The 14,298-nt window shown below is 45.2% G+C and overlaps 1 protein-coding gene across 3 annotated transcripts in view; it reads right to left on the minus strand.

Moving 5' to 3' along the window:
• MYLK3 (myosin light chain kinase 3) overlaps nt 1-14,298 on the minus strand; it is a 38,908-nt gene that overhangs the window by 21,126 nt on the left and 3,484 nt on the right. For 2 of the 3 annotated variants that reach the window (XM_040409945.1, XM_040409944.1), the window contains exons 2-4: nt 2,799-2,889; nt 2,342-2,693; nt 231-604 (exon numbers count right to left, since the gene is read on the minus strand). In XM_040409945.1, coding sequence (XP_040265879.1) covers nt 231-604; nt 2,342-2,693; nt 2,799-2,889 — 817 coding nt within the window. Of the gene's footprint in view, nt 1-230; nt 605-2,341; nt 2,694-2,798; nt 2,890-8,258; nt 9,402-14,298 lie in introns of those variants that run through there. The other variant, XM_040409943.1, reaches the window with a different exon arrangement.

The raw sequence follows: 14,298 nt of genomic DNA on the forward strand, positions 1-14,298 counted from the left end.
CTGTGATGCTGTGAGGACCTGCTCCTTCCACATGATTGCAACTTGTGGCCCCTTCATTACATCAAGATAGTGTCCCCATCACATGCAACCATACAATGACTGGACATATCTCTTCCCCAGAAGATTCTCTCCTGAAATACTCTGTGCTGCTGTCACAATATAATGCTGGGTACTGATCTGTAATTGGTCAGCCAAACTGATTGTTACCCAGCTTTGCCAGATCTACCCACCAATTACATGTAGGGAAGAGGCTTCTGGCACTTTGGTGGCATCTCCTGGAGAGCTGGACGCCTGGGCCTGATCCCCCAACTGGGTGGCATCACCGTCCTTCGGGACTCCTTCTTGGTGCTTCATCCCACTTTTCCCTCCTTGGAGGGTTTCTTTAACATCACTTCTTACGTCTTCTCCTCCTTTGTTCTTTGCTGGACTCTCACAGGTCTGAACCTCTGCCGTCTTGGTAGCAGGGGGCAGCGGCTTGCCCTTCCCGGTGACTGCTGCCCCATGAGATGCCAGTTCCTGCCTGCTCTTCTGTTCTGTGTGTGCATTAGTCTTGATTTCTGGGCAGAGGACCTGTTCTTCTTCCACTTGAATTTGAGAAGATTCCCTGAAAAAGACATGTTTTTAATACAATGCTACTGCAGATAGACGGCCTAGAGCTCGCAGAAATGCCCACTTGGGGCATCGTGCCGCAGCTGTTCTTGCTCTTTTTTGCAGGACTATAAGAGTTAAAGGGGGCATCCAGATTAGAAACCCCACTTCCATACACTCTTTTAGAGAATTTGGAGAGCAGGGTCCCCTGTTCAGGATCTTCATTTCTTGGCGTGTCTCACTTTGGAGGACCCTCCTGTCCTGCATTACACAGACAACCCATTGATTTGAATGGACACTATGTAATTCTTAATTTCCCCTGTGGTGGCGCTGCAGGGAAATTGAACACTTACCACCAAGTTTCCTCACAGATTACAGCTGGCCAGGGGTGCCATCAGCTTTATGATCAGCTTATTGTCAAGAAGCCCTTCTAACAATTAGGGACTGTCCAAAACAGAGAAGCCCTTCAAGTAGATTCCTATATGGGGACCAGGGGCAGACTGGGAACTTAAAGGGGTTTTCCAAGATTTAATACTGATGACCTATCCTGATTGGTAGGGTTCCGACGACCGAGACCCTTATAAATCAGCTGTTTGAGAAGGCACCAGTGCCTCATAGAAGTGAATGGGGCTGAGCTGCAATACCAAACACAGCCACTAAACAATGTACGGCGCTGTGTTTGGTGAGCACGGAGAAGGCCACGGCACAAACACAGCTGATCGGCGTGGTTCCCGGGTGTCGGACCCCCACCGATCAGATACTGATGACCTATTCTGAGGAGATGAAAATCTTTGAAAACCCTTTTAAAGAGGTCCTGGGAAAAAAAAACTAAAAGTGGCTCCATGTTAGAGGTGGGCCCAAATTGTCAGAAAGCAGGGCAGCACAAGTAGGAGGGGTCGGCAATATCTTATTGCAGCACAATATACCGCCCCAGCAGAACCAAATACTCCAGTGCAGCACAATATACTGTCCCAATAGCTGTCCCTTTGGGGTGACCATCAGCAGCTTCCACGTTCTGTCCTCCAGTTGTCTTTCATTAAGATATGGAGCAGAGGGCTTAGGAGGTGAGATGATGGCCATGGCACCGAGCCAGTCCTACCTTCAGCATATTGACCCCTATAGAGCCCCTAGTTGGGTGCTCGCCAAGTGGCCAAGGAAAGACGCAAATAATAAAATACCCGAGTGCCATTCCAAGTTGCCGACTCTAGTGCAGACCAGAGGCCTTCTCCAGCCTGAGACACCTTTGTCTCTACACCATTTGTACACTGCCTCATATAGTGGCCCATGAAGGTAAATGATGGGGTAGTAATGAGCTCCCATGCCCTGCTGCAGTATTCAACCGTATCGGGGCATCAGGCCACCAAGAAATTTTACTGTAGAGTCTATGGCCAGTTCGCCTTTGACGGGGACCAAATACATAATACAATCATCTATATGTAGATATCCTACGTAAGGTCAAGTAGAAGTAATGACACCCATCATCTTCCTTCGTGATCTGTAAGACAACAGCCTGACCCATCACATCAAAACATGAAAAAATAGCCCTAAGATTTTGTAGCCTAGAGGCATGGCCACGATTGACCACCGTCCTGATGCTCAATACTTGGTTCTTGTCAGGTCACCTCTAGTCCTAGCAGTTACATCATGGATGACTTGTTGGTTCTTAATGCGTTTCATTAGAAGTAGAACCTGCCCTGTTGTCTGACCTGAGCCATAATCCTAATAAAAACCCAATACAAGTTTTTTCCTTTACCTTGGAAGCTGAATTTCTATACAAGGAAGAGATATCAAGGATACTGGTGTCCTACTGAGGGCACTTTGATCCCCCCCAGGTTCTTCTGGTATCTTATTGTGCTTCTCAAGCTTCTTATCCTGGGAACATTGACTGTGAGGGACACTTGAGTCGACGTGAACACTTTTCTCTTGAGGCTTTTCGCCTGCCACTTTCTGAGCCCATGGTTTGGGTGTAGGAGATGTTTCTGGACATCGGACTGTATCTAGAAGAGGTTGTCCACCCGTGCAGTCAACTTTGTTCTGAGGGCTGCTGCAGTGAGATGTCTTTAGAGGGATCTTATTGTCTCCCAATGGGTTGCTTTGATGGGCACCTGTGGGGAAGACAAAAGGGCATCATGTGTAAATAAATTGGTTTAGTGCAATAAACCGTATAGAGACTGGCAACCAGTGCTGTTCACACACACACAGAGGATTACCTGTTGCGGCCCACTGCATCTCAGCCTGGGAGTCTCTGTTGGGGAGCACATGCTTTGCTTTTGTCTCTTTTTCTTCCGATTTTTCTTTAGCCTTAAAAAAGGACGCAATAGGAACTAGTGATTTTTTTTAATGTAGTTTCTGTACTTATTATATTTTTAATATATCTTTATAGTAGTCAGAGCTCCATTTTCCTGATACAAAGCCCTAAATGCCCTGAAGTGACAAAGAATTATATAATAAAATTCTATAAAAGTCTGGCTACCTGTAGCCACCACTAGGGGGAGCTCACCGCATACAGTTTATCTATTGAACTCCATGATACAACTGTATGCAGTAAGCTTCTAAGCTTACAAATTGCATTTCCATTCCTCACTTGCTTGTTACCAGTAAAGGGAAACATTGTTGCTTCCACGTGTCATGTCATATTGACACAACAGCATGGCTCGTTACAATGTGTCAGTGCTCTCTCATGTAATAAACCCTGCACCTGAGTCTGTTGGACGTGATTAGGATGGCTTATCAGCCAACAGATGTCAAGAAGAATATATCTATTCACTGTCAGCAATCAGAGATTTTACAAAGACCTTTTTCAGAATACAATGTGTAAGCACGTGGAATATAAGGGTCACACTCATGGGCGAACACAGATCTCACAGGGTCCCATAGCAAAACTTATTATGGGCCACCCTGCTCCACCCAATGCGATAATCACTCCCAGGAAATGCAAAACGCAATGCCCCAGATTTCTGACAAAGTTATTTTTTTTAATTTTTTTTAAGTTAAGCAGAAGAAATCTTAATTGAATAAATTCTAAGGCCCCTTTCACACGGGCAAGTTTTCCGCGCAGGTGTAAATGCGTGAAGTGAATGCATTGCACCCGCACTGAATCCCGACCCATTCATTTCTATGGGGCTGTTCACATGAGCGGTGATTTTCACGCATCACTTGTGCGTTGCGTGAAAATCGCAGCATGTTCTATATTCTGCGTTTTTGACGCAACGCAGGCCCCATAGAAGTGAATGGGGTTGCGTGAAAATCGCAAGCATCCGCAAGCAAGTGTGGATGCTGTGCGATTTTCACGCACGGTTGCTAGGAGACGATCGGGATGGAGACCCGGTCATTATTATTTCCCCTTATAACATGGTTATAAGGGAAAATAATAGCATTCTGAATACAGAATGCATAGTAAAATAGCGCTGGAGGGGTTAAAAAATAAATAAAAATAATTTAACTCACCTTAGTCCACTTGATCGCGCTGCCGGCATCTCCTTCTGTCTCCTTCTTTGCTGATTGTAGGAACAGGACCTGTGGTGATGTCACTCCGGTCATCACATGATCCATCACATGATCTTTTACCATGGTGATGGACCATGTGACGACCAGAGTGACGTCACCACAGGTCCTGTTCCTACAATCAGCAAAGAAGAAGACAGAAGAGATGCTGGCAGCGCAATCAATTGGACTAAGGTGAGTTAATTTTTTATTTTTATTTTTTTAACCCCTCCAGCGCTATTGTACTATGCATTCTGTATTCAGAATGCTATTATTTTCCCTTATAACCATGTTATAAGGGGAAATAATACAATCTACAGAACACTGATCCCAAGCCCGAACTTCTGTGAAGAAGTTCGGGTACCAAACATGCCGATTTTTCTCACGCGAGTGCAAAACATTACAATGTTTTGCACTCGCGCGGAAAAATCGCGCGTGTTCCCGCAACGCACCCGCACATTTTCCCGCAACGCCCGTGTGAAAGAGGCCTAAGAAAAAAAGTCGCCCCCACTTTATCCAACTTCTATGTTGGAAAAAGTGGAATAGGTGCTTCATAAATATGGTGCTCATTCTGACAACCAGAGTTCTTTATGTAATTACACCAGACAACTGGCAAAAATACATTGATAAATCGGTTTCTGTTCTAGTACAAAGCTGGCTGGCTGCAGCCACCACTAGGGGGAGCTCAGTGCATCGGAATGTATACAGTTACCATTTACTGGAAGCTAAAATTATCTCTTGCATTAAGCTCCCCCTAGTGGTAGTTGCATGATAACATAGTGTTTTCTTGTCTGGAGGAAGAGTTCAGTGCTGGTCCCTGTAGCAGTTGCCTTGTCTTGCTTCGTTGAAGGTATGCCACTAGTCATCACACTGGTGTTATTTGGGGTACAGAGGGCAGAGTTACTGTACCTGAGAACTGCCTCAGGTCATTTGTCCTAGGTCTTTTGAGTTAATATTGACAAGACCTGAAGGCTATGGGCACCTTTGTAATGATTTTTTATTATTATTCATTTGCTTCCTAGTTACAAACTGAAGCAACTTTCTAAATAGTCTTCATTAAAAATGTCCTACCATTTTGCTTCTGCAGCAGAGTGTGTGTAAGTCCTCCACCCAGCTGCTGAATCTGATATAAATCCACCAGGGCTCTGCTCCTGTATCTGATGGCTCTCTCTGCTCTCAGTGATAGAGATAGCAGCAGGGAGGGGGAGGAGGTAGTACACTGCAGACCAAAGTGTGGAGAGGTGGTAAAGCATCCAAGGAGGGCATATCATGCAGGCTGCAGAGGGAAGGCAACAGCATCCTGGGCACACAGATCCAGCAAGTGCTTTGTTATTTTTGTTTCTGCGGTGGCATGTCTACATGACAAAAGTCTGAAACAGGTTGTAAACTGAAAATCAAGTGCATATTAAAAAAATAAAAAGTCATTTCATCCATGTCAAAGGCATCCATAGCCTTTAATTCCCAATCCGTTCAGGCAGCAGGTGCTGTAAAATCAACATTCTCCATCTGAGGAAATATTGAAGAACCGCGTGGCGCACCAAGGCGCTCAGTGACATTTTAATTTACACTCGCTGCCAGATGCCATCAGACATCTTCACAAGGAACAGGTTCACATTCCTCAGAAGTCTGTCCCTCCTTCTTGTCTTCATCTTGGAGAGTGCGGAGGGTGGAGAACACGGGGAACGCTTTAACATTACCGCTCTCTCTAGAAGGCAGCATTTAAAGCTCATTTCACCGGTGTCCTGGGGAGAGGGGGGCCACCTTCATCTTAGATAACGTTCAGACGCATCGTGGAAAATCTCTTTAAAGCGAGGACTGTCCAGAGGTTGTGTGTGGTATTACAGCTCAGCCCCATTCACTTCAATGGAACTGAGCTGCAATACCAGGCATAACCCATGGGTAGGAGTGGCGCTGTTTTTGGAGTAAAGCAGCCATCCTGGACAACCTCTTTAAGCTTGCATTCCATCATCGATGGAACCTGTAGTTCATAAATACAGTGTCAGGACTACTGTGATGCCTAGGGTATACGGGTGCAGCCATAGATGCGGTTATGGGCAAAATATTTAAATGATTTATCTTTTACACTATTATTTCTAATTTACGTCCTTTCAACCATGGAAATTGGCATCTGGTCCAGAAAATTGCCTTGGAATAGAGGAGATGCTGCACAGCGCGGGGTTAAACTGACCCTCCGATATCCACTAGATGATAATGTCTACTGTCATATGTACGATTATTCTGTTTTGCGCGTGTGCTTCCCACTGAGCTTGTCGAAATCAAGTGGTCCCTGAGCCTCCCCTCAATCACACGAGAAAGGAGAAGGGGCGCTATCGGCTGAGTACCTCATTATTAGGTCACTATGTTGTAATTTTTTAGGAAGACGTGAGAACCGCAAGGCACGAAAAACAACGGCCCTAAAAAGAAGTCATTCACATAGCTTCAAAACTCCTTAAAGGGCCAACGTAGAGGACAAGAAGCTCATGTCAGTCACATATACGGATGTTCCTGGAGGTTCTCAGTACTGGAGATAGGAGATGGTCGACCTCCTGACCGTCATCTCACTGGTGATCGCTCTTAGAATTCCATCCGATTCTCCTAATATATTTAAGACTTAATGGGGTATTCCCATCTTAGACGTTGATGGCATATCTATGGGATGCGTGACAAATGTCTGATAGATGCAGGTCTCAAGCCTTGGACTTGCGCCATCCCCAAAACAGTGCTCCCGCCAACCTCCTTCCCAATGGATGTTGCAGTCTCTCCATTCACTTATATGGGAGTTACAGAGATAGCCAAGCAAGTGCGGATGATTGTGTCCGTGACTCCCATAGAAGTAAATGGAGCGAGCCAAGGACACATGCGGCCAAAGATCCAATTATTCTTCACCCAGACGTGGCAGTCCATGTCTGCCTCACCACGTGGGACAAGATAGTGGGTCCACATTCTGAGGATAGGTGCAGGTTCCAGAGGTGGGAACTGTATCTATCAGACATTTATGGAATATCCTGTAAATAAGCCATAAATTATAAATTGGGAATACCTCTTAATGGTTTAGTAGCCCTTTATGAGGGGAACCAGAATTTGAGCCTTGCCTTTAAAGATATTCCAGACTAAAGGTTTAGTGGCCCAGTGAGGTCAACAGAATTTGGACCTATTTCATTTTAAGGTTTGGTGGCCCCACGAGGTCACTAGAATTAGACTTGTTTCATTGTCAGGTTTGCTGACTCCATTAAGGTCATTAGAATTGGACCCTTCCATTTTAAAGTTTGGTGGCCCCATGAGGTCACTAGAATTGGCCCTTTTCCATATTAAGGTTTGATGGTCTCATGAGGTCACCAGAATTGGACCCTTTCTATATTAAGGTTTGGCGATCCTATGATGTCACAAGAATTGGACCTTTTCCATCTTAATATTTGATGCCCCCATGAGGTCACCAGAATAAGGTTTGATGGTCCCATGAGGTCACTAGAATTGGACCCTTTCTACTGTATATTGAGGTTTCGTGGTCCTATGAGGTCACCAGAATTGGATCCTTTCCATCTTAATATTTGATGCCCCATGATATAACCAGAATAAGGTTTGATGGCCCCATGAGGTCACTAGAATTGGTCCTTTTCCATATTAAGGTTTGATGGCCTCATGAGGTCACCAGAACTGGACCCTTTCCATCTTAAGGTTTGATGGATACATGAGGTCACTAGAATTGTCCCTTTCCATATTAAGGTTTGGTGGTTCCATGAGGTCACCAGATTTAGACCCTTTCCTTATTAAGGTTTGGTGGTCCTATAAGATCACCAGAATTGCACCCTTTCCACATCTTAATATTTGGTGGCCCCATGAGGTCACCAGAATTGGTCCCTTTCCATATTAAGGTTTGGTGGGCCCTTGAGGTCACTAGAATTACATTTTCAGGTTTGGTAGCTTAATAAGGTCACCTAAATTGGACCATTTCTGTTTTAAGATTTGGTGGTCCCATAAGGTCACCAGAATTGACTTTTTCCTTCTTATGACTTTAGAGTTGGTGGCCTTTGCTTTACTGATAACAGGTCAGAACAATTCCAAACTTCTATTCATAGATATTTAAGATTAAAGGTTTAGTGGCCTTAAGAGGTCGCCAGCATTGGAACCTTGCCTTCATAGTTATACAATGCAGCATTAAAAATAAACAAGAAAATAATATAACCAACCTTTTCATCTGTCTCTTTTCTCCAAGGCACTGTACCTTTCAGAATGAAGTCCACAATTTTTGAGTTTCTCAGCGTGTTCCCTACAAACTCCACCACCTTATCAATGGTGGAAACCACTTTTTGAAGACCGTCAAGCTTTTCTTGTTGGATGACAGAATCCATATGCAGCACTTTAAGTAAATAGATTAACTCGTTGAAGCCACCTTGCTCCTTGACTTGCTCGTTACCTTCTCTGGTAGTACCTTGTCCTTCCACCTTCCTTAGATAAGGTCCTTGAGAAATTGATAATCTGTCCATTCCTTTTTCCAGCACGTCCATCGTGTGATGAACTATCTCCAATTTTCCCATGACACTTTCCTGAAAGTTCAAGAGTTTATCCATCTTCTCGTTGAGAAGACTCAGTTTCCGATCCATGGAATTGACTCCTCTGGGAGACTTCACCGGGGATTTTCCGGGCTCTGTAGAACGGTCGAATTTGCTCTCGTACATTTTGGCCAAGCAAGTTGCTATTGAATCCTGTTTGCTCATTTTTCTGTTATGGCTTGGACAAACACTCTTAATCTAGTTGTCCCCTGGTAATCCTTCTCCTAATTTATCATCTACGAGAAGGATTTAGGTTTATACGGCGGTAACTTTAGATGGGCGAATGGGCGTCAAATTCCTTCTGTGCAAACAGATTTAACCGGTGCTATCTGCCCTCGCATTGTGAGGCCTCGAAACAACTGTCTAAACTTGGCCATTGAACTTTTTTTTCGGGGGTCCTTTGACGTCACAGGGACATTTTAAATTCTTTCCTGAGAGGGTGGTGATGGATAAGCACGTTAAGATTCGGCAGGGTTGCTGCCTGACAATGCAAGAGGGGCGACAACGGAGCATCATAACCCAACCTATATCAAACTTTAATAGTAGAGGAACTCGTGGAATAGAAAGTTGTTCGAGGACCAGGAGAACAACCTGAAAGTTTTTGTGTTTTAGTAAGAAGTAAGAACAGTAACAGGTCCACGGCACATTTGGAGAATGACAAAGCTGAAAGATTCGGCTGTGACTTGTGTCTATAAATAGACAACAATGACAAGTATACCCGGCTCATGTATAACCTTCTCTTCGGGAAGGGAATGTGACGAGAGACCCCGCTCTGCTCTCCTACAAATACAAGAGGACAATTAATTTGTTCCTGTTTTTATCACATCTAGTCAACAAGAATTAGGGTTTGGCCAAGTCCTCACATTGATTCACTGATTGCAAAAAAAAAATCAAAAAAAGGAGCTGACCATAGAAATAAATCCAACTGAGCGAGGTGGATTTGAACTTGTTTTTATCCTTTGTATCACGAGAGATAAACGGAGCCAAGTGTGTCTGGTAGCTGATTATCTCCCTCCAGAGATGTAGCTGTACCTTCACATACCAGACATAGAAGATCTGTACCTATGACACTGGCTGACCTGTTACATGTGCGCTTCTTGGCAGCTGAAGGCATCTGTGTTGGTCCTATATTCATGTGTGTTCACATTGCAGAGAAAAATGATGTTTTAATAGATGCAAATGAGATACAAATCTCCTGACAGATGCCCTTTAAGCCGCAATCTGCTGCTGGCAAGATCGGGGTGCAGGGTCTTAGGTATTTACTGGTATTCACACTAAACCAGGGGTCAGAAACCTCCAGCTGTTGTGAAACTAAAAATCCCGCTGAGAGTTGTAGTTTCAGAACAACTATAGTGCCATTGGTTGCTGACCCCCAGGTCCTATACCAATGCAAGTTGGTATGGACTTGCTCAAGGAAGATCCCCAGGTCAGTCCCTAGAATAGTTACAGATGGGTCGTCAGAGCTGGAAAGAAAGACAGGTATGGAGCCAAGGGTCATCACACCAGGTGAGCAGTCAAAATGTGTCAGCCTAGAGAATGAGACAGGAGTGTAGTCAGGAACAGAGTCAAGGGTCACCACCAGGGAAGTAGTCAAGATGCATAAATCCAGAGGATGAGACAGGAGTGTAATAAGGAACAGGGTCAAGGGTCATCACCAGGGAAGTGGTCAAGATGCATAAAGCCAAAGGATAAGACATGAGTGTAGTCAGGAACAGAGTCAAGGGTCACCACCAGGGAAGTAGTCAAGATGCATAAATCCAGAGGATGAGACAGGAGTGTAATAAGGAACAGGGTCAAGGGTCATCACCAGGGAAGTGGTCAAGATGCATAAAGCCAAAGGATAAGACATGAGTGTAGTCAGGAACAGAGTCAAGGGTCACCACCAGGGAAGTAGTCAAGATGCATAAATCCAGAGGATGAGACAGGAGTGTAATAAGGAACAGGGTCAAGGGTCATCACCAGGGAAGTGGTCAAGATGCATAAAGCCAAAGGATAAGACATGAGTGTAGTCAGGAACAGAGTCAAGGGTCATCACCAGGGAAGTAGTCAAGATGCATAAATCCAGAGGATGAGACAGGAGTGTAATAAGGAACAGGGTCAAGGGTCATCACCAGGGAAGTAGTCAAGATACGTAAGGCCAGAGGATGAGACAGGCCAGAGGTGGGAAGAAAGACAGTAATGGAGTCAAGGGTCATCACAAGGAGAGTGGCCAAAACGCGTCAGTCCAGAGGATGAGACCAGAGCATAGTCAGGAACAGAGCCAAGTGTCATCACCAGGAAAGCGGTCAGAGGATGAGACAAAAGTGTAATCAGGAACCGAGCCAAGGGTCATAACCAGGAGTAGAGGAACAGGTACCAGACAGAGAATTCAAGGGGTGATGCAGAGGCAAAATTCAGGAACAAGGCAGAGATCGATCAGTCAGTAACAGGAATAATGGCACAAGGAAGAGAAAGGACAGAGCCAAGAGCATCAACGCTCAGTGCGAGGCAGAATGGTTCCCCAATTTCTGGCACCAGATTCCTTAGAAACGTTGCCACGGCTGTGCAGGAGAGCTGGGCTGAGGAGGAAGATGAGGGTCAGAAGAGGAAGTGTCCAGGGGCCCAGCAATCACACATGGCCACCAGCAGGGACTGCAGCCATTACTGGGGCACAGCACTGGTACCAGCCAAGGTGAGCAACATCAGACCACATCTAATGCTTATGATATCCTCCTGGAAGACACAGCGACCGGTACAATGACGTCTGCAGACAATCCCATACAGTTCCCATTACGCTTTATCCCCGAAATAAAGGCATTTCTCATTCTGCAACTTCATGTCCACCTGAACTGCCCCATGAAAACCTGGGCAGAGTATGGGGGACGGACAGCAGCCCGAGCCTCTGATGTCGGACCACCACAGGCTCCAACAGACAAGGCAGCAGAGCTGGAGTCACTTCTCACAGTTGTGTCCTATACAAGGAGTGGGTCGGAGTACTTGCTCAGAGTACTACTTTAGACTTTGCCAGAGTTGCTGGACAGATCCAGCACCAAAGCCCAGAATTATAAAACAAGTGGACTACCGAGAAACAAACAGGGATCAGCGACCTTCGGCACTCCAGCTGTTCTGAAACTACAACTCCCAGAATTCACCTTTCACTTCTATGGGAGTTACAAGAACAGACAAGTAATAGTGCATGCTGGGAGTTGTAGTTTCACAGCAGCTGGAGTGCCGAAGGTTGCTGATCCCTGGACTACGATGTACAGCTAGCACAGCTCCAGATCACACACTGGGAGGGAATTTAATGTCTCGGAGAACCTGACCCCTCTATCAGCATTGTGACACCCATATGTGTGGAAAGGCTTATCTCCTAGCAAGTAAACATGTTGTCAGCCCCCCAACCAGGCATCTCTGCCGTCCTGTACAAAGTGCACAGAGTATGTCCTATTATTCTTAAATATCGCCCTATGCAGATTATACTGTATAAAGGACATTACTTATATTAGAGCAGGGAGCGGGCGTTTCTTTGAAGCTTGGGTGGGGTTGTCACATCTCTCCTTACTCCCCACCTTAAAGAGGACCTGTCACCTTTAGTAACTACTTGTAATGACAATTCTGGAACTTCCATTCTTATTATTCTGCATTGTACTGTTCCTCTGTTGTTGACAATAGGGGGTTACCAGCTGGGGGGGTCCCTGTCTGACATTCTCCAATCAGTGTTGACAGGGTCAGACTCTGTAGTGCAGTGGTCAGCATCATTTGGCACTACAACTCCCATCATGCCCCAGTTACTTCTATGGGAAAACAGAATGTTAGATATTCTCTGGTCTTTACCCTTTGCAAAGCACTGCAACTCCCAGCGTGCTCCGTTCACTTCTGTGGGGGAACAGTGTTAGATATTCGCTGGTCTTCACCCTATGCTAAGCACTACAACTCCCAGCATGCTCCATTCATTTCTGTGGGGGAACATGAGTGTTAGATCTTCTCTGGTCTTTACCCTATGCTAGACACTACAACTCCCAACATGCTCCATTCACTTTTATGGGAGAAATGAGAAGGGAGTATTAGGTATTCTCTGGTCTTCACCTTATGCAAGGAGTCAGCAACCTCCAGCACTCTGGCTGTTGTGAAACTACAACTCCCAGCATGCTTTGTTCACTACGTGAAAACAGAGTCTTAGGTATACTCTGCTTTGGCCCAGCAACCTCCAGCAGTCCAGCTCTTGTGAAACTATAACTCCCAGCATGCTCCATTCGAGTGATGTCAGTGGTCTGTTTGTGAGGAGTCCATAGGACGAGGAATAAACGGACTGTGATCCGAAGAATTTATTATCTCTTCATCCTTGAAGTCCTGAGATGGAGGGATAATTACTGCGCCGCCACAAAGACTCCTGGACGATTTGATAGACTCCTCCGTCCTATGCATTCGCTCAATCAATTGCATTTCCTTAAGGGGGTACTTCTCTTTATCGCTAGGACATGCCATCACACTATGGTCGTTGGGGGTGTGACCTCTGGGACGCCCTCTGACCCTGAGAATGAAGGGGCATCCAGCTGCACAGGGAGCTATAACCTGCCCTACTCACCTGAATGGAGCCGCGCTGCGGATGCGGAGTCAGCACTGCGGCCCCTTCATTCTCTGGACTGGTTCCAGAGGTCGGACCCCCACCAATTAAGTGATGGCATAACTAGCAACATGCTTTAACCACCAAAATAAAAAAATACCTTCACTTCTAAATCTCGGCACGGAGACTCAGGCCTCCGCCCAGCTCCTTCCAAACTTGAAATGCTCTCAGCTCCAAGTAATAATTCTATATAGTGGTCTATAACAGCATCAGACATTACCGACATAATAGTGCCAAACAGTGCTACAATAATAGCGATATCCACTGCATACATTATATACATAGTAACACAGCTGGTAAAAATACTGCTATACAGTGCATATACAGTACTGCCCAAAAGTTTCGACACACCTTCTCATTCAAAGAGTTTTCTTTATTTTCATGACTATGAAAATTGTAGATTCACACTGAAGGCATCAAAACTATGAATTAACACATGTGGAATTATATACATAACAAACAAGTGTGAAACAACTGAAAATATGTCATATTCTAGGTTCTTCAAAGTAGCCACCATTTGCTTTGATTACTGCTTTGCACACTCTTGGCATTCTCTTGATGAGCTTCAAGAGGTAGTCCCCTGAAATGGTTTTCACTTCACAGGTGTGCCCTGTCAGGTTTAATAAGTGGGATTTCTTGCCTTATAAATGGGGTTGGGACCATCAGTTGCGTTGAGGAGAAGTCAGGTGGATACACAGCTGATAGTCCTACTGAATAGACTGTTAGAATTTGTATTATGGCAAGAAAAAAGCAGCTAAGTAAAGAAAAACTAGTGGCCATCATTACTTTAAGAAATGAAGGTCAGTCAGTCAGCCGAAAAATTGGGAAAACTTTGAAAGTAAGGGCCATTTGACCATGAAGGAGAGTGATGGGGTGCTGCACCAGATGACCTGGCCTCCACAGTCACCGGACCTGAACCCAATCGAGATGGTTTGGGGTGAGCTGGACCGCAGAGTGAAGGCAAAAGGGCCAACAAGTGCTAAGTATCTCTGCGAACTCCTTCAAGACTGTTGGAAGACCATTTCAGGGGACTACCTCTTGAAGCTCATCAAGAGAATGCCAAGAGTGTGCAAA

This window comes from Bufo bufo, chromosome 10 (genome assembly GCF_905171765.1).
Source record: "Bufo bufo chromosome 10, aBufBuf1.1, whole genome shotgun sequence".
In the NCBI taxonomy this organism is placed as follows: Eukaryota; Metazoa; Chordata; class Amphibia; order Anura; family Bufonidae; genus Bufo; species Bufo bufo.